At 54.4% G+C, this 18,297-nt stretch overlaps 8 protein-coding genes across 8 annotated transcripts; 4 read left to right on the top strand and 4 right to left on the bottom strand.

Annotated features, from left to right (window-relative positions):
• Window positions 1-296: 296 nt before the first annotated feature.
• On the top strand, window positions 297-1,546 carry HETIRDRAFT_41600 (mitochondrial carrier protein; the record flags this gene model as incomplete). The annotated part of the gene is made up of 6 exons (XM_009542045.1): window positions 297-365; window positions 424-623; window positions 708-912; window positions 977-1,021; window positions 1,101-1,189; window positions 1,261-1,546. Coding segments are annotated over 6 exons (894 nt in total), but the record flags the coding sequence as incomplete, so codon positions are not given.
• A 581-nt stretch (window positions 1,547-2,127) lies between these two features.
• On the bottom strand, window positions 2,128-3,077 carry HETIRDRAFT_307095 (uncharacterized protein; the record flags this gene model as incomplete). The annotated part of the gene is made up of 5 exons (XM_009543015.1): window positions 2,128-2,253; window positions 2,394-2,548; window positions 2,621-2,716; window positions 2,786-2,907; window positions 2,980-3,077. The coding sequence occupies 5 exons, from the start codon at window positions 3,075-3,077 to the stop codon at window positions 2,128-2,130; spliced, it is 597 nt and encodes a 198-aa protein (XP_009541310.1).
• Window positions 3,078-3,894: 817 nt separating this feature from the next.
• Window positions 3,895-5,493, top strand: HETIRDRAFT_413713 (uncharacterized protein; the record flags this gene model as incomplete). The annotated part of the gene is made up of 4 exons (XM_009543014.1): window positions 3,895-4,120; window positions 4,260-4,400; window positions 4,434-4,824; window positions 4,872-5,493. 4 exons carry the CDS (start codon window positions 3,895-3,897, stop codon window positions 5,491-5,493), a joined length of 1,380 nt encoding a protein of 459 aa, XP_009541309.1.
• An 830-nt stretch (window positions 5,494-6,323) lies between these two features.
• HETIRDRAFT_306187 (uncharacterized protein) lies at window positions 6,324-7,657 on the bottom strand (the record flags this gene model as incomplete). The annotated part of the gene is made up of 2 exons (XM_009543013.1): window positions 6,324-7,159; window positions 7,219-7,657. 2 exons carry the CDS (start codon window positions 7,655-7,657, stop codon window positions 6,324-6,326), a joined length of 1,275 nt encoding a protein of 424 aa, XP_009541308.1.
• A 985-nt stretch (window positions 7,658-8,642) lies between these two features.
• Window positions 8,643-11,219, bottom strand: HETIRDRAFT_413711 (uncharacterized protein; the record flags this gene model as incomplete). Its single annotated transcript, XM_009543012.1, has 4 exons — window positions 8,643-9,776; window positions 9,834-9,991; window positions 10,045-10,302; window positions 10,355-11,219. The coding sequence occupies 4 exons, from the start codon at window positions 11,217-11,219 to the stop codon at window positions 8,643-8,645; spliced, it is 2,415 nt and encodes an 804-aa protein (XP_009541307.1).
• A 571-nt stretch (window positions 11,220-11,790) lies between these two features.
• On the top strand, window positions 11,791-13,744 carry HETIRDRAFT_378332 (uncharacterized protein). The gene is made up of 13 exons (XM_009543011.1): window positions 11,791-11,855; window positions 11,912-12,189; window positions 12,247-12,568; window positions 12,625-12,649; window positions 12,711-12,727; window positions 12,782-12,859; window positions 12,919-12,939; window positions 12,989-13,031; window positions 13,083-13,135; window positions 13,181-13,281; window positions 13,335-13,340; window positions 13,393-13,423; window positions 13,480-13,744. The coding sequence occupies exons 2-13, from the start codon at window positions 12,065-12,067 to the stop codon at window positions 13,612-13,614; spliced, it is 957 nt and encodes a 318-aa protein (XP_009541306.1). The 5' UTR covers window positions 11,791-11,855; window positions 11,912-12,064; the 3' UTR covers window positions 13,615-13,744.
• Window positions 13,745-14,443: 699 nt separating this feature from the next.
• sps54 (serine protease S54) lies at window positions 14,444-16,278 on the top strand (the record flags this gene model as incomplete). Its single annotated transcript, XM_009543010.1, has 12 exons — window positions 14,444-14,639; window positions 14,703-14,791; window positions 14,849-14,963; window positions 15,018-15,117; window positions 15,175-15,256; window positions 15,306-15,367; window positions 15,426-15,504; window positions 15,569-15,625; window positions 15,674-15,728; window positions 15,780-15,794; window positions 15,847-16,023; window positions 16,085-16,278. The coding sequence occupies 12 exons, from the start codon at window positions 14,444-14,446 to the stop codon at window positions 16,276-16,278; spliced, it is 1,221 nt and encodes a 406-aa protein (XP_009541305.1).
• A 491-nt stretch (window positions 16,279-16,769) lies between these two features.
• On the bottom strand, window positions 16,770-17,377 carry HETIRDRAFT_447923 (uncharacterized protein; the record flags this gene model as incomplete). The annotated part of the gene is made up of 2 exons (XM_009543009.1): window positions 16,770-17,275; window positions 17,344-17,377. 2 exons carry the CDS (start codon window positions 17,375-17,377, stop codon window positions 16,770-16,772), a joined length of 540 nt encoding a protein of 179 aa, XP_009541304.1.
• Window positions 17,378-18,297: the final 920 nt, after the last annotated feature.

Raw genomic sequence — 18,297 nt, 5'->3', positions numbered from 1 at the left:
GAAGCGGTGCGTGATACATTCAATCGCGTCTCGCGCCACGGGCTCACAGTATCGCAAGGCCTTACGAAGGTACCATTGAAAAAGTTCCATCGCCATCGCGTTCACGGCGTTGAACATGAACTCCGTCACAGGTCGCCGTCGGTCATGGGTAGGCTTCGAGGCCGTTAGTCAGGTGCGTCCCGCTCGCTTCCACGTATGTTCGAGGCCTGAACAAGCGTATGCGCACACAAATACAGTAAGTTTTCTTTAGGCTCACGCCGCATTTTCTTTTAAGATTTGATACGATCAAGACGCGACTCCAATGCTCGCCGCCTGGAACCTATCGTGGCGCCATCGATTGCCTTCTGCAGACGGTCCGCAAGGAGGTGCGAGACCCGCCCCTCGACTCTTATCACCTTTCTGATTTTACGTCCAAGTACTCAGTCGGTATTTGCGCTCTACAAAGGGGTCACCCCTCCGGCCCTTGGATGGGCGGTCATAGACTCCGTCCTCCTAGGCTCGCTGCATAATTATCGGCTGTTCCTTCTCCGGCATGGAATGACGGAGCGCATACCCGGCTCCGACGCCAAAAGGCTGACGCTCGCCGCCCACGGCATCGCCGGCCTGTTTGCGGGGCTCACAAGGTACTCGAGATGCAAGCCCCTGGCGCGTTGACGATCGCTCACATATACTTTGATTTCTCTCACGTTGCTCGTTCCTAACGGCAGCACATTCCTCGCCACACCCATGGAATTGCTGAAGGTACAACTGCAGATGCAGCTGCAGAGCAACGCCGCAGAGCGCCAGTTCAAAGGGCCTTTTGACTGCGCGCGATGCATCGTGCAGGCGCGCGGCGCTCGGGGCCTCTGGACTGCGCTGCCGTCTAGCCTGATATACAGATGCAACTTTTTGTGGATGTTTGGCTCGTTCGAGGTTCGAGTCCTATTCAAGTTTTACGTGTGACGTGCGAGGCTGGAGCCCGAAGCCGACTCTCTAGGCTTTCATGCGGGCCTTTGCGAAGCTCGAGGGCACGCCGTTCGAGGTACGTCGGGTGGCCGCCCTCGTCTCCTTCCCCCGTTTTGTAATGCGAAAACCCCGCGTGCGCTTCTCTCTGACTCCAGATGAGCGTGGGTCATGCAAACTTTATGTCCGGCGGCCTTGCCTCGCTCGTGTACTGGGTCATGGCCATTCCCACCGATAACGTCAAAAAGTCAGTCGTCCGAATCTTCACGTGCGAACCTTCCGACGCGCTCATACATTTCTCCGTCTCACGCACTGCAGCCGAATCATGGCCACGCCGGTCTCAACGCGACCGCCATCATTTACAACCGCCGTCCTCAGCGTCTATCGCACGTCGGGGGCTCGTGGGTTCTACGCCGGCCTGGGCACGAGCCTGCTTCGCGCGTTCCCTTCCAACGCGTGCGCGCTCTTCGTGTACGAAGGCCTCATGCGCAATCTAGACGCCGAAAAGGTCAGTACTTTGGCGACCAGGGGAAGAAGCAGCACGGTGGCACTGTCGACCGGGCGCTCACGGTGCTTCTTTTTATTTCTGCAGACTCGACAGTGACGCACGATGTCATTCGTATTTGTATTGGCGAGGCTGTGCGCCGATGGCGTGGCGATCTTAGATGGATCAGAACGTTACCTGGGCGGATGCATTCGAGGTGGGAATCAAAAAGCGGCACCAGGGCACGATACGATATATGATGCGTCTACTATGGACACAGGACGGCGGTAGATTCGACTATATATGTACGGAAAGTTACAGGTAAGACTATGGTGAGCAATATAGTTGGGAGGACAGTTCGGCGAAAGGTCTCTATACTACTAGACATCTACGCGGCAAGTCTACATCGGATCGGGAAGGGCACGGGGAACTCTGACAAATAAGCTTTACAACATTTAAGCTCTAATTGCAAATTACGAGTTTGAGAGAGCAGAGACGAGCGTCGAGCCCCCGGATGAGATGAATATGGCGGCTCTCGATCCATTACGGAGGAACCCCAGCTAGGAACAACGGGGGGGGGTTCTAGAATATTATGCGCCAGAGGAATCCGTATATGATATGAAATTGGAGTGAAACACCCGATGCTGCCTTGCCATCCCTGCTCGAGGGCCAAGCGTGTCGTAGCGTCGCGGCAAGGACGCTTACAGATAGCAGCGCGAAAACGTGCTCGGAGGCAGTGCAGAAGGCCAATGGCCGTCGCTGATGGCCTTTTCCCATTCAGTAGCGTGGGACCGATACAGGTCTAGGGCGGCGCGGGCGTTCTCGAGCTGCGCGACGCGAGCGTGGTGGCGATGGACGGTGGTCGAGGCGCAGACGCGAGCGAGTCGAGTAAAAACACCGCGGCGGGTCAGCTATCTATCCTGGACGCGTCGCGAAAGGATGCAAGACGCGAGGGACGCTAACGTACTGGATCGAGCTGGCCGTCCTGGCACCGACGGCGCATGAGGTGCCAAGTCAGGGTCTGCAGGCCGATGACCTGATTCGGGGACCGAAGGGCGTTCCGGAAGGGCTGGTAGAGCGCGACGTCGCGAGTGTTGACTGCGGGATGCGGAATGCCGAGCACTGAAATAGCAGGTTGAGTTCTCGGCGTGACGAGGGATCGGCGCGTCGATCACGGCGCGTGCGCTGCATTACCTGAGAGGTCGTTCCAGAGCGAGTGGCCGACGACGACCTTGTCTCTGATCAGGTTGGCGACGTGCTGCTGTACCTGAGAAAATTTATAGGCCGACGCTTTTACCAAACAGGCGTCAGGCGGCGGCGGCGGTGGCGAGTCGAGCGTCGAGAGCAGCGAAAACGTACGCGAATGGAGGTGTCCGGGCTCGATCGCGGTCGTGCTGGTGCGATAGTCGGTGATGGGCACGGTCGGCGCGACGTAGCAATCAAAGAGGACGTTCCCCCGATAGTCCGAGATGGAGACGCGACTGCGAACGGGGCGGCGGCGCGATTGAGCGCGGATCCGAGAGCATTTAAGGGGCGGGGGGTGTGGGACGTACGCCAGCATCGAGGTGCTCCCTCCTGGGCCGACGCCAACGACGGCGCAGGCGAGGGAAAGGACCTGTTCAGCGGTGGGGGCACGGTACTGAGCAGACATGAGCGTGAATATATAATATAAAAAAATAAGCGGGGTGGGAGATCGGCGAGGGGGAAAATGGGCTGCATTGAGGAGGACAGAGACCGACCTTTTTATTTTGTGGTGAATTGGGGGAACGTCAGGCGGTGAACGGAGAGAGCTGGATTGTGCATTAGGGCCAGAGGCGGTGATCTGACAGGGTTTCAAACAAGATTGAAGAGACCGCGGGGAGGGTGAGGTCGTTGGTCATCGGACATCTTGGATCTCGAGTAAGTAATAGCGGTCGCGGATTTGAAAAGAAAAAGAGTTGATCCACGAGAGATGTGCATCGTACTTACGACGGGCAGGCTAGACGGGGCTTTAGCCAAGGGGCGGGGATGAAAGAGGGTGCTGACGTTGATGGGGAGAGAGGGAGAGAGAGGGAGAAGGTTGAGATTGTGGCAGAGAGGATCTGGACGGAGTTTGGGAAGACTCAGGAAAGGACAAACTGGGCGACGTGGAATGATGGAGGGGCCGGATGCGGAGATGCGGGATACGCAAGGGGAACGGCGGGGAGATGGAGGAGAGGAGGCGGATCTGGGTCTGGGTGCGTGAAACACTGTCGGACGTGGAAGACGTGACGGAAGAGGAAGGAAGCGGAAGGGGAATGAAGGAGGCCAAAATTGAGGTTAATTAATAAATCGGAGCGGATGGCGGACGGGTTGGGAGGAGGCGGGATCGAGAGGCGACGACGGTGGGAGAAGTCGAGAAGCTGCCCGATGTCCCCGACGGGTGGGGACTGGCAAAGCCAAAGGGAAGTGGAGCAGACTTAGCGGGCCGTCCAGTCCTATCGGGATATATGCCAGGCGCACACGATCCTCCACACGGCGGCGCCGACGCGAGCGCTCCGAGACCCCCGGTGGCAGCCCGCGCATTCGATCCCTGCCCCCCGAGCCGTCTGCGTGGGTGCGCGCTCCGTCCGGCACATGCACGCCCCGCCCCCCGCCCCACCGCCATCCTCTGCAGCGCCCTTGCCTCCCGGATCGTCCCGGTCCCCCGCTTGCCGTACACGAGCCCCAGCCGCGGTCGCGCGACTCGCCGCCGCCCCGTGCCGGTGCCCGCCACCTCTCCCTGCCGCTTCCACTGCCGCCCGGCTCGCTGCGCCATCTCCCCGCCTGCCGCCCACCGCTCGACGATGTCCTGCCTGCCCTCCTTTGCCGCGAGCGCCACGATCCGCCCTCGCACCCGCCCGCTCACCACCCTCGACCCCCACCGCCGCTGGAACCCTCGCGCCACCCGCTCCGCGAGCGTCCCGCACCTCGTCGCACGCCGCAGATGCCCCAGCAGCAGAAACAGCGTGCCCCCGTTCGGCCGCACCGACCCAAACGCACCCAACAGCCCGTTCAGCTCCCGCAGCACCTCGTAAAAACTCTGCACCCCCCGCTTCGACCCCCGGAGCGCGAGGTACAAATGCACCAGCCGCAGCCCCGTCTCCGCCTTCTCCCGCCCCAGCCACTCCGTCATTACCTCCAGCGCTGCCTCCCGCTTACCCATCCGTAGCAACGCCTCCACCGCCATGGAGATCACCCGCACAGGCGGCCTCCCCGTCCGTCTCAGGTTCGGTATCTGCCTCATCACCAGCTCGTACCGCTCCACGTCCCGCAGCCCGCCATCCACCCGCTTCACGGGCCGCATCTTCAACCCGCCTTCCCGTCTCCGCTCCCGTCGCGCACCCCGCTTCGGCGTGCCCAGCAACTCCGCCCACACCGCCACGGACACCTTCTCCAGCGTATGCCGCCCCGCCCCGTTCCTGACGTCCTCCTTCCCCATCACCAGCGCCCACGCGTCCGGCCACCGGTCCTCCCGCACCAGCAGCCTCACGCGCAGCTTCACCGTCTCGTCGTTCCCCCTCATCCCCAGCGCCTCGAACCGGTCCAGCAGCCTCCGCGCCGTCCCAAACGCCGTGTGCCGGATCGCGAGCGCGATCAGCAGGTTCAGCGCGCGCGTCGAATGCGACTCGGGGTGCGCGTCGTGGTACTCCAACAGCCGCTGCAGGGACGCCGGGGGCGAGGTCGTGAGCATGGACAGCAGCCGCCGAAACAACGACGCCCGCGCCAAAGGGTCCGAGACCCGCCCCGCGTACGTCTCAAAGGGACCTGCGCGCACGAGAGGGAGGGGCGGGCGCGGAGCGCGCATGTCGCACGCGTCTGGCGCGCCCGCGTCGTCGTCCGCGGCCTCGGAGATGAACGCGCGCGCGCGCCCCGGGTCAAGGTCGAAATCCACGTCGGCGTCCGCGAGATCCTCGGGGTCGATGAACCCGGCGACGCCCACGCCCCTCGCTCGTGGGTCGCGACGGGGGGCACGACGGGAGGGAGTTGGGGTGGAGCCGCTCCATCGAGCGTGTTTCACTGGCCTCATGCCTTCCTGTCTCCAGGGTAGACTCCGCGACAGGTCATAGGTGCGTGCGGGAATGCTTTCGGGTGGATCCGCCGACGCGTACGGGTGGGGCACAGGTGCAGAAGGGGCCTGGCGCGCCTCGGAGGGCGCACGTCTTTGCTGGCCTCGAAATGCGGCAAAAACACTGAGGGGCGAGACGACAGGCCTGATGAATACAAATGGTTGAAACGTCACGACCACAAAACAGAGATATATAAGTTGGATCACGGCGCACCGCGTCTTGGGTGCGTCATGGGTGCGCGAGGACGGCGCGCGACCCGCGCTGCTTCCCCCAGCATCTGCGGATCGATGGGAGGAGGTGGAGTGGTACGACCGTACACGCACGTAGGCGCGCGCGGCAGCCTCTTGCAGGAAGGACCGAAAATGGGGAGGACAGTGGGCGACGAGAGGAGCGGCGGTCTTCAAGCGAGTCGCATGATAAATCATGCATGGGACAGAACGGGAGACGAAGGAGACAGCAAATGTCGGTGGGAGCCTTTGCGTCGAGCGACAGCCCAAAACTTGGAGGTGCACAGGTCCACGGACCAAATACGGATCAACACCAGTCGGCTGCCCCATCCGGCAAATGGTCCCGGAATGGCCTCTGGCTTCTCGTACTCGTATTACAGCGTATTACACGCACGATCCGTTCATTTGAGAGTCGTGATAAACGTATGACAAAAATAACACAAAAAACCAAAAGGAGCGTAGGATGGTATCAATAACGGTCGCGAGCGCATGTATGTGTGTGTGATGAAGCATGAGAAACGATGGATGCGGTGACCGACGACAATATTGCAATTCAATGGACGCGACATCTCGTGTCCCCACGCTGCAGAGCGACAGGCCTCTCTATACTTCCATCATCGGCTGCAGCATTCGCCCCACCAGCCAGCCCACCTTCCCCACCCACCGATCCCTGATCTCCTTGAACGCCTCTAGTCCGTGCCCCTTGGCCTCCGCGAACGTGTCGAGGTCCCGCTCCCACGCGCGCACGGTCTCCCCGCCAAACATGCCGCCCTCCTTGTTCACGATTTCATCCACGCGATCGATCCACGCCCTCCACTCGGCGAGCAGCCGCGGAAGCAACGCCGGGGCTAGCGACGCCTGCGCGAGCGGAGGCTGCTGCAGGACGTGCGTCGTCAGCGTCGAGAGGAACTGGAACGTCTCCGTCGGGTGCGGTCTTTCCTTGGGCTGAGGCAGCGAGGCATTCGGTGTCGCTGGTTGGGAGAGTGAGATGGGATGCGACGTCGGCGCGGGAAGGTACGAGAAATATGGGAGGTACGCGAGACATGCGGACACAAACTCGTTAATGTGAGGGCGCAGGCGGGAAACGATGTACTCTTCGCGCATGCCCCCGTTCGAGTCCGAGCCCGATGGCGTGCTGAACCCTGATGGCTGCGGCGTCGGCGATGGGCGGCCAAAGCCTATCGGAGAACTTCCGAGCGAGCTTTGCCGGCTGTTGAAGCTTGAACCAAAACCAAAGCCGAGCGATGTCGGCAAGGCGTTGTGGGTGCTGTTGGAGTAGGGGTACGCGTCGCGAAGTTTCTTGGCGCATTGAGCGAGCGCCTGTATGGCGGTTTCGAGAGAGGGACGGGGTATGAGCGATAACACGAGCGGTTTCAGGGATGGCTGATGCGACACGAGAGCATTCAGGAGCGGAAGTAGTGATTGTGGCGGGAGGCTAGCTGTGGATATCACGCCGTCGATACCTGTCTTGTAACGAGAACAACGACAGGAAACTCACCGAGCAGCACGCCTACATCCACATCGTTATCTTCCGATCCTGATGCCTTGTTTTCCTTGCTATTCTGATTATCTTTCGAGCCCGATGCCGCAAGTGTCGTGCGCGCGCGCTTGGGCACGGCCCGTTTAGGTCGCTCAGGCGTGGGGCTCCTGTCCATCGCAACGTCCTTCGCACCCGGACTATGATGCCTTGTAGAACCGCCCTCATGCTCGTCGTCGTGTTCGTGTCGTCTTTTGAGTGTGCGAGCGGGCTGCGCGAGGGTTGACGCAAGCGGTTGTATTGTGGCGGAGTGCGTGAACGCCCCGTGTGTGCCTGGCGTCGGCCAATTCATCAGGGAGGAGGAGGACAGACCGAAGCCAAATCCGCAAGGCGAAGAAGTGAGGTTGACGGGGCCAGGGTAGAGGTCGATTTGGGGATGGGGGTGTATCACGTTTGCCATGTTCGTAGCGTCGCAAGCTGCTGGTGGAGTTCAGGAGCAGGAGGCAATCCTCGCCAAGGCCGTTCCGATCCCACAACGCGGCGCAGCGCCACTCCCGTGCAGCCCCGCCCTAAAGTGGCATCACGTGGGCCCTTTTCGCCTTTTTAGCTGATCTTTTTTTCTGTTGAATCGTCGTCCATCATGTCCGTTCTCCCCTCCCTCTAGGTGAGTTGTTTACTTTCTGCCCGCTCGCGGTGACGAGTCAAAGAATGAATCGCTACTTCGAAACCATCTGGTTCATGAACTGTAATCATCTATACCCAAATTTCTGAGCTTTCATCTTCGCTCCTCGCATGCATCTTGCTGACGCCGACTTTCTCAAGCTTCGATGGTCGTCTCTTTAGGATACCCGTGAGTTTTTTTCTCCTTCGTATTTTTATATGATCGAATAAAATAGAAGTCAAGCCCTGACGCCATCTAAAGGATGAGCGTTTGAAGTGAATACCATGCTAATACTGATTTTTCTCATCATCTCCCTTTCTTGATATCCTTTGCTGACCATCTTCTCCCCCAGTTCTGTTCCTCGTCCCTTCTTCTTTGACACCAACCAGCGTTGGTGTTTTTTTGTGAGTTTCTTAAAGATCGTTTTTATATGATTATTCTATGTTTCTGACCTGGACATCGTCCAGGTTGATGTCACAATTTTACATGTCTTCAACCCAATGATCGTCACTGTGCTCCCTTTGATTTATTGCTCATACATCTCTACTAGGTCTGTAGTAGTATTTTCATGGGGCTCGTGTTGAAATGCAATTAAATATATGTTCATGAAATTGATTCATTCAATGCACTTTGTCCAAAGCCGCGCGCCTTTTGATTGCCTGGTATTGTCCTTAAGGTATGAGGTTGCGATGCATTATACGGATAAAGGTACGATGAGGGTACACGATCAATGTATCCAAAATCATCAGTCATGCACGGGAGCTCTTCCACGCCATGACGGTGTCTACACGGGATGTGGCCACAGAATGTTCAACACCCACATTAATCCCACCCCAGCGGCAACTTTGGTCTTCACCCCTGGTTGCCATTCTGTATCTCCGTACCACACACGAAAGCCAGGCGTCGGCTGCGTGGAGCCCTCTGCCAGCCGATCCACCCATCTGGGGCGGATGGGCGTCTGCGGAGGATCCGGAAGGGACGCTTCGGCGTCAGAGTCCTTCGGTACCAACGATGATGGACCTCCATGGGCTGTCAAGGGCACGGATTCCGGCGAAGGGCTATACGACCCATCGCGATCGTGGCGGCTGCTGGTGGACGGCTCCGTCGTAGTCGGCAGCGCTTTCTTCGCGTTGGCCGTCCCACAGATCCAAGCGGTGACCTCGCCGGTGGCGGTCGCTACGTGGTGGCTGATGTAGACGAACGTGATCGCCGTGAGGGCCATGTTCGCAGATCGCCATCTCGTCCATGGTATGATCATCAGGATACCCTTGGTGTCGGCTGCTAACCAGAGATGATATTGGATGATGAACGTCTCCAGGGAGCATTTGCCGATGAATGCGAAGGCTTTTGAAGAAGCCGAGCGAAGCACCGGATTGGCATTGCGGAGGACAACGAAGGCAGAGATAGGGAGGAATGAGACGTAGGGGTGCCAGGTGTTATACACGAACTTGTTTGGCTGGGATAACTCGAATGCGAAGAACCAGAGCATGGTGATGCCTGAGAGGACCACGGCGACCTTCACGACAAGAGGCCAGCGCGGATGATCTGTTAAACGGTGTTCGCGTATCTTGATGAAGGCCAAGGCACTGAACATGCCGAAATAGACGATCCAAAGGTCGAGGTTGACGCGGAACGCCCACTCTTTTGCAGACCAGTGGATGGAACAGAATCTCTCCAAGAATTGGAATAGAGTGTCCAGAAACCATGGGTCCTTCATGAACCAGGTGACGAGGCCCATTGAGAGCAGAATCTTGGATACTAAGACGATAGTGCGATCGTTGTAGTGGGACCCGATAGCCATGGTGCCGTAGACGATAAGGTACCACATCGAAACAAGAGGGGCAAAATAGTAGGATATATAGTCTGTGTCCATAGTATACGCAAGGAGGAGTGTGAACAAATTCAGTCGAACTATTATCTTGAAACGAAGCATCAGTCACATTTGATCAAGTCCCGAACGATTACAAAAACTCACTTGGGCAACCCGCAAGAAACTGAAATCGGCCTTTTTGATGTAGAAAGTCGTGTGACCGTAACCCGTCATGAACAAGTAGGAAGCGACCAGGACACGGATCGGGTTGTAGATGCCAGACACTTTCGACGCACCAAAGTAATGGTAGATGAGAATGGCAACTAACGAGAAAATCAGCGATCATGCAAGAGATTGGGGTCTGAGCTGTACATACTTTGCATCCACCCCTTCCACTCATCGGTCTGTTCCCTGTTCAAAAAGCCTAGATCCTTGTCTGCACGTTTGATGGTTGCTAGACCAATGGCTAAGCCGAGAATGTTGAGGAAACCAAATGTCCACGCATCGAACTGCTTCTGTTCTTTCAACCAAAAGCCCGTCCGGTCGGCCAAGAAGATAATGGCAATGGCAGCGCTGAATATTAAGGAGGGCATTTGTTCTTCTCTGATGAGCGAGGATCCAGTGTATTTCGGACCTGGAGAGGCGTTTCAAAAAGAGAGGAAGTCAGGACAGGAAGCAAGCCTTACCCAGTCTATATGAAAGAAACCACGAGTAGGGTCCCCACAAGATCACGGCGGCAAGTATGATGAGTTGCAGGATCGACGGCCATGGATAACTCCTACAACAGGTCTTGTCGAGGGGAAAGTATTTTGGCAGTTCATCGTTACAGCGCATGTTGAGAAGGACGTTTGCCTGCATCCTGACAACAGCGTCTGAGAAATGCAGACCGTCCTCGGTTTGTGAGGGGTCAAGCATCTCATTAAATACTATCGGCAGCGATGCAGGTGGCTTTAGCTGAGAGGACGAGAAGAAAGAGAGAAAATCTCCAGAAGAGGGGTGTATTCTGTGATACAGGTCGGAGTTCATTGCATCTCTGTCGGAGGCAAGCATGGTGCTCGCCCGCTCATGGGATAGCTTGTCTACCACGACGTCCTCGATAGGAAGAATTACAGTCTCGTCGGCGAGATGATGGCGTCCTCTGGATACAGAATCCAACACAGACTCCATCTTTGCCTCCCATGCAGAAAGACCTCCAGATGTGGATGAATAGCGCAAATACCAGAGGCCAGAGCCAAGAACGAGCAACGCCGGACGATCAACCGAAGGTGCGCCTGATGGTGTCTGAATGGGACCTCGAACAAACAAAGCGTCGTCGAGATGTGATGAGTTTAGGAAAGGGTCCCAATAGAAAGACAGTCGGACGCCTGACTTGGAAACAAGGAGATGGTCGGTGTGCTTGAGATCGTCGTCGGGAGGTGCGGTGGGCAGGCTGGAATCGACGATATTCGAGAACTGAAAAAACAACTTCCTGGTGACAGAGTCTCCAATGAAGACAGCATGGCGAGAAGCGAGACATGTTCCGGCATCCTTTGGCTGATAGACATGCAGCATACAACCTAGACACATTCAGTCACATCTCTGCTAAATCAGAAATCGACGACTCGGAACATACCATCGGGCTGCCAATTCTTGAACCCATTGTCAAGCCAACGACCCTTGTTCAGCAGTGCGCCGCAGTGAAGAGGGTCGGATCCATCTACTAAGTATTAGCTTCGCACTATTTGGCATGGATGTTACTCGCGCACCTAAGAATGCATATCGAGCCAGTCCAAGTAGAACCGCAATGATTATAGATGTTAGCGATGCATAATGCGGCCAGGAGGGGTTCAAAGAAAATGACAATGCCCTAGATTGAACCATGGAGCAGTGGGCCCGTACCGACAACTCATAAATGTGGGTCCCCCAACTTGGAGCGGCGCAATGGCTGAAAAAGGAAACTGCTTCCCTCACCCATGACTAATACTTAGATCTCTCAACCGCAGATCCGTTCAACTTCAATTTCAACTTGTGCATACATATCGCATCGCCGACGTCGTAGAAAATTAAACCTCGTCGTTCCCTCTGACTTCACTTATATTCATTGGAATCAGAATGTCTAGGACATACTTTAACGCGGTGCCATCCGTCCCTCACCCTCCGGCGTTGGTACTCCTGATTTCCTCTGAGCAAGCAGGTTGGTGCGAGCAGGTAAGCATCGAACCACACATTTGCTAGCTATGGCATGCTGCATGACGCCATACCAGCTCGCGCAAGAGGGATATTCTGTGTTTCAAGTTCTATACCCGCCCGCATCCTTGGCATCTCTGGCAGAGGCCCTGGACGCGGCAGGATCATTTATCACCACCCATGCTGGCAACTGGGGCCTCATCACCTATGGGCTTCTCCAAGATGATGAGATGACCATACCGAATCTTGTAAGAAAGGCTGATGTCCGAAGACTCAAAGCGATAGTGCATTTCAGTCCCTTGTCGGAACAGGGCGGACCCCTCATCGTCTATGATTTTGAACAAAAGTATATCCCGTAAGTGTCTTGAGTTCTTCCTTTCATCTTCTAAACGCCTGATCAACGATGTTTCAGGACGCTTGTTCATCTAGCCACGGCACAGGAGAAACTGCATGCTTCGTTATCTTTGGTAACGCCCGAAACGCTTCCGTACTCACTATCTCCTGCCGATCATTTCCCTGTTGTTATCTATTCATATCCTATGATTTCTGCATCTCCACCATTTCCATTCAAATCTCGAGCACCATCTGTTGTAAATACTGGAGATGTTTTCTCCGTCGATCCGTATGTTCGATCTGCGACCAGTCTCTCATATAGCCGCACTTTGGAACTATTGCGGCGTCAACTGGGCCCCCACTTTGATCTAGAAAGCCTCTGGGAATCGCATACCCATTATGTATGTATTAGGACCTGATGCTGTTGTTCTGCTGTGCTGACGCGACATTCGAACAGGAATTTGTCGAAAGGGATGCAAGAAGTTTGTTAACCATCTTCATGCCGTCTGCGTGGACTCTGATGTTTTGCTTCTGTCTGGTCAGAAACGATGGCTACCATGGTAATATCTCACTTCTGGTGACAATTCGGGTATTTCACGTTGTTCCGAAAATAGGTGAAAACGCCGTACGTGAACCACGTCCCAACAATGACTGGTGGTATCGGCTATGATGATTTGGCCCGCTTTTATAAAGCACGTATATATGAGATAATGATTTTACTGAATTGTCTGACAGAGTTTGCTTCGTGCAGCATCATTTCACCGGCATTACTGTGCGTACCGTACTTGGAAAGGTTCCTTCTCTATGCTTATCTCCTGTAGGTGACCCCTCCCGATACAGAGATTATTACAGTCTCGAGAACGGGTGAGAACCTGCCACAAGGACGTTTGAGTTTCACTAAACTCGTACCTGTAGTTGGTGCAGATCGGATTATAGACGAGATGATCTTCAAGGCGACTCATACAACCGTAAGTTCAGAGAAGTGCACTCGAGCTAGACTGATATTCGGATAGGAAATTGACTATTTCCTGCCTGGGGTTAAACCCACTGGGAAACCAATTGAGATTGCTTTGGTCGGCGTAGTGGCCTTCCGAGGAGACAAGCTGACTTTTGAGTGAGTTGTCATATACAGGCTACAGAACCTGTCCCGTAATGATGCCATCGCAGACACATGTGAGATCATCGTTCTCTTGTCGTATGTACCCTTCATTCATCGTTTATCAAGATATTGGGACCAGGCATCGGTCCTTGTCCAAGTGAGTATGCCTATGCCGATCTGTCCAAGGGAGGACATTAAGTCGATTGTTTACAGCTGGGCCTGCTCGACGCGACTGCGCTCCCTGTCGCTGGCGTTGAGGTTGCACACAAAGTACTCGACCCCTTCGGCCTGCCGAGCAACACTCTGCTCAAGAGATGGAAAGAAAGTGAGGGCTTAAGCATCGACTGAGGCAATATTTTGAGCTGCAATGTACGATTGTATGGGGTGCTGCGCAGTGCGCGTTCCTTAGTTTCAGCATTTTTTGGGGGAATGTACGACTAGAGTCCGAATGCGAAATATGATTGACGATTAGCAGGCCTGCAGCTTGAGGCCTTTTGAAGCCTCGAGGCTGAGGCGAAATAAGTTTTTCCATAGCTCGATCACTGCGCTCGGAAGAGTCCTGGCCACAAGCGCAGCGACGGCTGTGGTGTCCGAAGGCTCGTTGTCTTGGCCGCCCAAATGGCTGTCCAGTATCCTTGCCCCGTGTCATCCGCATTTATATATTCGTTGGCCTCTCCTCACCGGCATCACAGTACTTTCCCTCTTACGACCGCCTCTGACTATCTTCCATAGGTGATGACCTCACCCATCCCTCTCCAAGACCGCTCTCGGGACCACGAACCAGTCGGCGACCATGGCTTGCACTTTCCGGACTCGCCAGGGCTTGACCTGAGACTATCATTGCCCGCGGCAGATCCCTTGGGATCCAACAATCATCTATCACATCCTGACGCTGAATCGCTTGTAGCCTCGCCGACTTCGTTGTCCAATCGGTCTCCCACGAGTCTCTCTCAGCGGCTTGATGTTCCTCCAACGACGAACAGAAAGAGTAGCGCCACGTCCTCGATCTATTCTACGCCCGATGACGAGCGCGATAACGATGAGGGCTTCAAGCCATATTCCGACGAACCTCAGCGGGTGCGGTTCGCGGGCGAACAGAGTGGAGATGAGCCTCTCGTGCAGAACGCGGCTGGATATGGCGGCGCCAACAAATACCAGGATCTAGGTGCGCTATCTCATGTATATATTCGCCACGACGAGTGATTCGAGCGTTGGTATAGAATTCGCGGAACCTTATGATTCTAAGCGTGCTATACCTGTAACGGAGAAGGGATCTGCACTGAGTCGTTTCTTGGAGAATGGTAAATACCCTATAGAGCAACGCATAGAAGACAAAAAGCGGGGAATCGGTAGACAGAAATACCCCTTTGTCGGTAAGTAGAATCTGTGTCGTACCTAAAGTCTTTGCCACTCCTGTTGACGTTGTCGCTTTCTAGTATGGGCGCTCACCATTGCTATGATCGGCGTCTTTATTTATGAGCTCGTCTTGAATAGTAAGGAGCAGGGTACTCCAGTCTCGTTCAAGGTGAGCCGAGCAGCCCTGCCATCCTGGTCAATCTGAGCCTTCAACTGATCTCTCCAGCCCACTGTGAATGTAATGCTTGGCCCATCTTCGAGCGCGCTCATCAACATCGGTGCACGTTTTCCGCCGTGCATGAAGGACGTGACCACCGTGCCCGCATCTACGAATATGGCTTGTACGTGGTCTGTCTTGAATGTCTCGATGTACCTGACATAAGTTTGGTGATCAGGTATGAATGATACGGCCAACCCGCCAGACCGCATATGTACCATTGAAGAACTCTGTGGACATGGCGGATTCGGCGACGGAGAGCCGAATCAGTGGTGGAGGTGAGCACCGCACGGCTTGTGTGGATGGAAGGGTTTGACCGTTTGTCACGATACTAGATTTATCACTCCTATTTTCATCCATGCCGGGTTCATCCACATCATTTTGAACATGCTCGCTCAGTTAACAGCAGTAGCACAAGTAAGTATCGTTTCGCTTCCCGCCCAATGTTTCTCTGATGTCTTTTTAGATTGAACGAGAGATGGGATCCGGTGGATTCTTCATACTGTACTTCGCAGCAGGCATATTTGGGTGTGTTTGCTAGTCAATTTCGTCATGGGACCTTTCGTTCTAAGGATTTGATTCACAGAAACGTACTAGGAGGCAATTTCTCTCTCGTCGGTATACCCTCCGTTGGTGCTAGCGGTGCTATCTTTGGCGCAATAGCTGTAAGTACTTTCCCGGAGTCCGGTCATCGTGCCGTCATCAATATCTATTTTTTTTGTTCATTAGGTCACATGGGTGGATCTGTTCGCTCACTGGAAATACCATTATCGTCCCGTTCGCCGGGTGAGTAGGTACTCTCTATGGGATGATTGCTCACTCATTCCTCGACAGCTCGTGTTCATGACAATTGAGTTATTGATTGGTATCGCCGTTGGTTACATTCCATGTAAGTTCTTCAATCGAGTGCTGGTACAGATACTGACCAGGCTGATTTCAGATGTCGATAACTTTGGTTAGATTGAGTACTCTCTCAAGTAATTCGTCGGACTGATTGTTTTTAAAAGCTCATCTTGGAGGGTTCCTCATGGGCCTACTCGTGGGAACCACATTCTATCCCGTCATTAGTACTACGAAGAGGCACCGGGTCATCATGTGGATGTTCCGACTCACTGCCATTCCACTGGCGGTTATATTATACGTCGTTCTCATCCGCAATTTCTACACCTCGGACCCGTATGCTGGTGCGTGGCTGACGGATACTGAGTCACTATAGAATACTGACCTGAAATGGTGTTCCTCTAGCCTGTTCGGGATGCCGCTACCTTTCATGTTTCCCCACTTCCTCTAATAATCACTGCAAAGGGTATGTCTCGCGTTCGTTCTTCGACAGTCACGCTCACAGTCGTGTTATTCCATTCGCGATCGTTATCACGATAGAACTGGTAAGCTCAGGTCATGCCCTTGTCAGACATGTGTCGAATCTGATTGAATATTGACAGGCCTCACAACGTATACCACGACCACCACAAGATAATGCCGTTCAAATCTTGGCCCTGGCCATCACGTCTCCCCTTCCTATTTGGTTCATTCTTGCAGCACGCACGGACTCTTACTTACGCCCCCGCACTCGCGCAGCAGCCGGGCATGACACCATTTATTTACATCATGCACACGGTACTGTTTTATACGACTCTGAATGGACATTGGCTCGTGTGCAAAATTGGATGATGTCCGAGAACGATGCAAGAGGCTATGGACACCCGTCAGTAAGCAGTTTGGTTGGTCAGTAAAGTAGTTATAGGTTGTGGGATACAATCAGGTAAGAAGTGGAAGATGTGCGGTAGGCGATCCGTGTCATGTATAAAGCGAGTGCTGTGCGAAAGCGAGGTCTGGCGCAGGGGTCAGTGTTCGCATGCGGGCGTGGGCACCTGAGTGACTCACAACAACAAAGACGACAAAGGAAAAGCGACGGAGGAAGCGGCGATCTTCAAGGCCCTTTCCAGCCCAACCCCTTGGGCCAGACCCCGCGCCCATCGACGAGCCCTCGCTTGTCTAGTTCGTCGTAACGGAGCGAGAACGTGTCGTAGAGGAAGGTGCGCGGCGGATCGGCCTGGACGGTTTGCTTGTGCACGACCGGCGGCGGGAAGGAGAGCTGCGGCTGGCTCGGGGGTGGCTTGCGCTGCACTTGAAAAAAGAGATCGATGGGGGCGGAGCGCTCCCAGTTTTGACGCCATGCCCGTGTCGGGAGGTCATCGAACACGATGGCATTCGACTCCTTATTTTCGAGCTGACCATCGGGAGGAAGAGTCGAGGTGGGCTCAGACACCGGTTGGGGCTTTTTCCGGGTGAGCTTGAGATTTGTTAGATCAATTTGATCTGATGAACATGAAGGTGGCAGTGGTGGGACTGTGCGGAGCTGATGTCGATGGGGACTTGAAGAAAGCTTCAACACTGCGCCGCCGTGCACTTCTCGGTTCACGAGAGCATTGTGGACTGCCTCAAAATGGGAGATGAGATAATTTGATCTGGTGAAGGTTTCTGGACAGTCTGGAGTGGCTCACGGTCAGTGTGGGTGATGGATATTGTGCCCGGCATGCTCACCCTTGATCGGGCAGAGTAAATGTGTGTGATTCAAATGACTCAATTCCACATGCTTCATAAGTGCTCGGAGAGATTTGTGGTACGGGCCAGAGCACCTTGAGATCTGACATTGAATACCACCCTGATCAAGAGTTTGACATTTTTGTCAAGGACTCAGGAGTGCGGGGATATTTAGTAAAGTGCCAAACCTGTTGTGCAGTTTGCTTGCAGTGCAGATATTGGTGCTGTATCGAGGAAAATTAGCAAACTAGTAGGCATTTATTTAGAATAAATGTTTGAAAAGGCTGTTCAGCATCTCTTTCGCATAAATGAAAAATCAGGTATGAAATTTGGATTCAAGCACTCTGATTAACCGAAGTGGATGTCAAGTTCCACCACTGTGTTGGACACTGATTCCAATCCATAATCTATGATCAGGTAGGTTCGTCCCACTTAGTAACCAAAGACAGCCTACAGACACCAGTGGCATCAAAATCCCCAAGGGCATATAGTGACACAAAAAGGCAGATGGGGTTTCTTGGAGATGTCCAAGAGAAACACTAGCATAACAAAAAGCAGTCAGAATTCCCATACCTCTTTCAAGGCTAGCCAGCTATTTAGCACAACAGCACAGCCTGCCCAGTCACATTTTGTGGGCTTGAGGGTGATCTTGGCAAGGTGGATGACCATGTCCCCTGTCAATGTCACATTTGTGGCAAGCATGAAGGTCAGTTAGGAAGTCGAAGATGCTGAAGAGGGCTGGATAATGAAGTTGAGAGGAGACCTAGAACTGTCACACTGTCACAGGGAGGGGACAGTTTGGGGTCACAGAAGGCAACCATGTGTGGTGTTTGAGCAGCATTCTGCCTCACAGAACATGGTGAAGTATGTTGGGATCCGAAAGATGATGAGCATAGGATGCAAAATGCATAGTA

The sequence above is a fragment of the Heterobasidion irregulare genome (assembly GCF_000320585.1).
Source record: "Heterobasidion irregulare TC 32-1 unplaced genomic scaffold scaffold_01, whole genome shotgun sequence".
NCBI classification, from domain to species: Eukaryota; Fungi; Basidiomycota; class Agaricomycetes; order Russulales; family Bondarzewiaceae; genus Heterobasidion; species Heterobasidion irregulare.
This window is presented reverse-complemented; position numbering and strand designations above follow the sequence as displayed.

What these genes read in the sequence shown, in the direction of transcription:
- HETIRDRAFT_378332 (XM_009543011.1), top strand. Translation starts at nt 12,065, where the DNA reads ATGACCATACCGAATCTTGTAAGAAAGGCTGATGTCCGAAGACTCAAA. An exon ending in ATCATTTCACCGGCATTACT is followed by an intron (nt 12,940 to 12,988) that starts GTGCGTACCGTA and finishes TATCTCCTGTAG; the next exon opens with GTGACCCCTCCCGATACAGA. An exon ending in TATTACAGTCTCGAGAACGG is followed by an intron (nt 13,032 to 13,082) that starts GTGAGAACCTGC and finishes TCGTACCTGTAG; the next exon opens with TTGGTGCAGATCGGATTATA.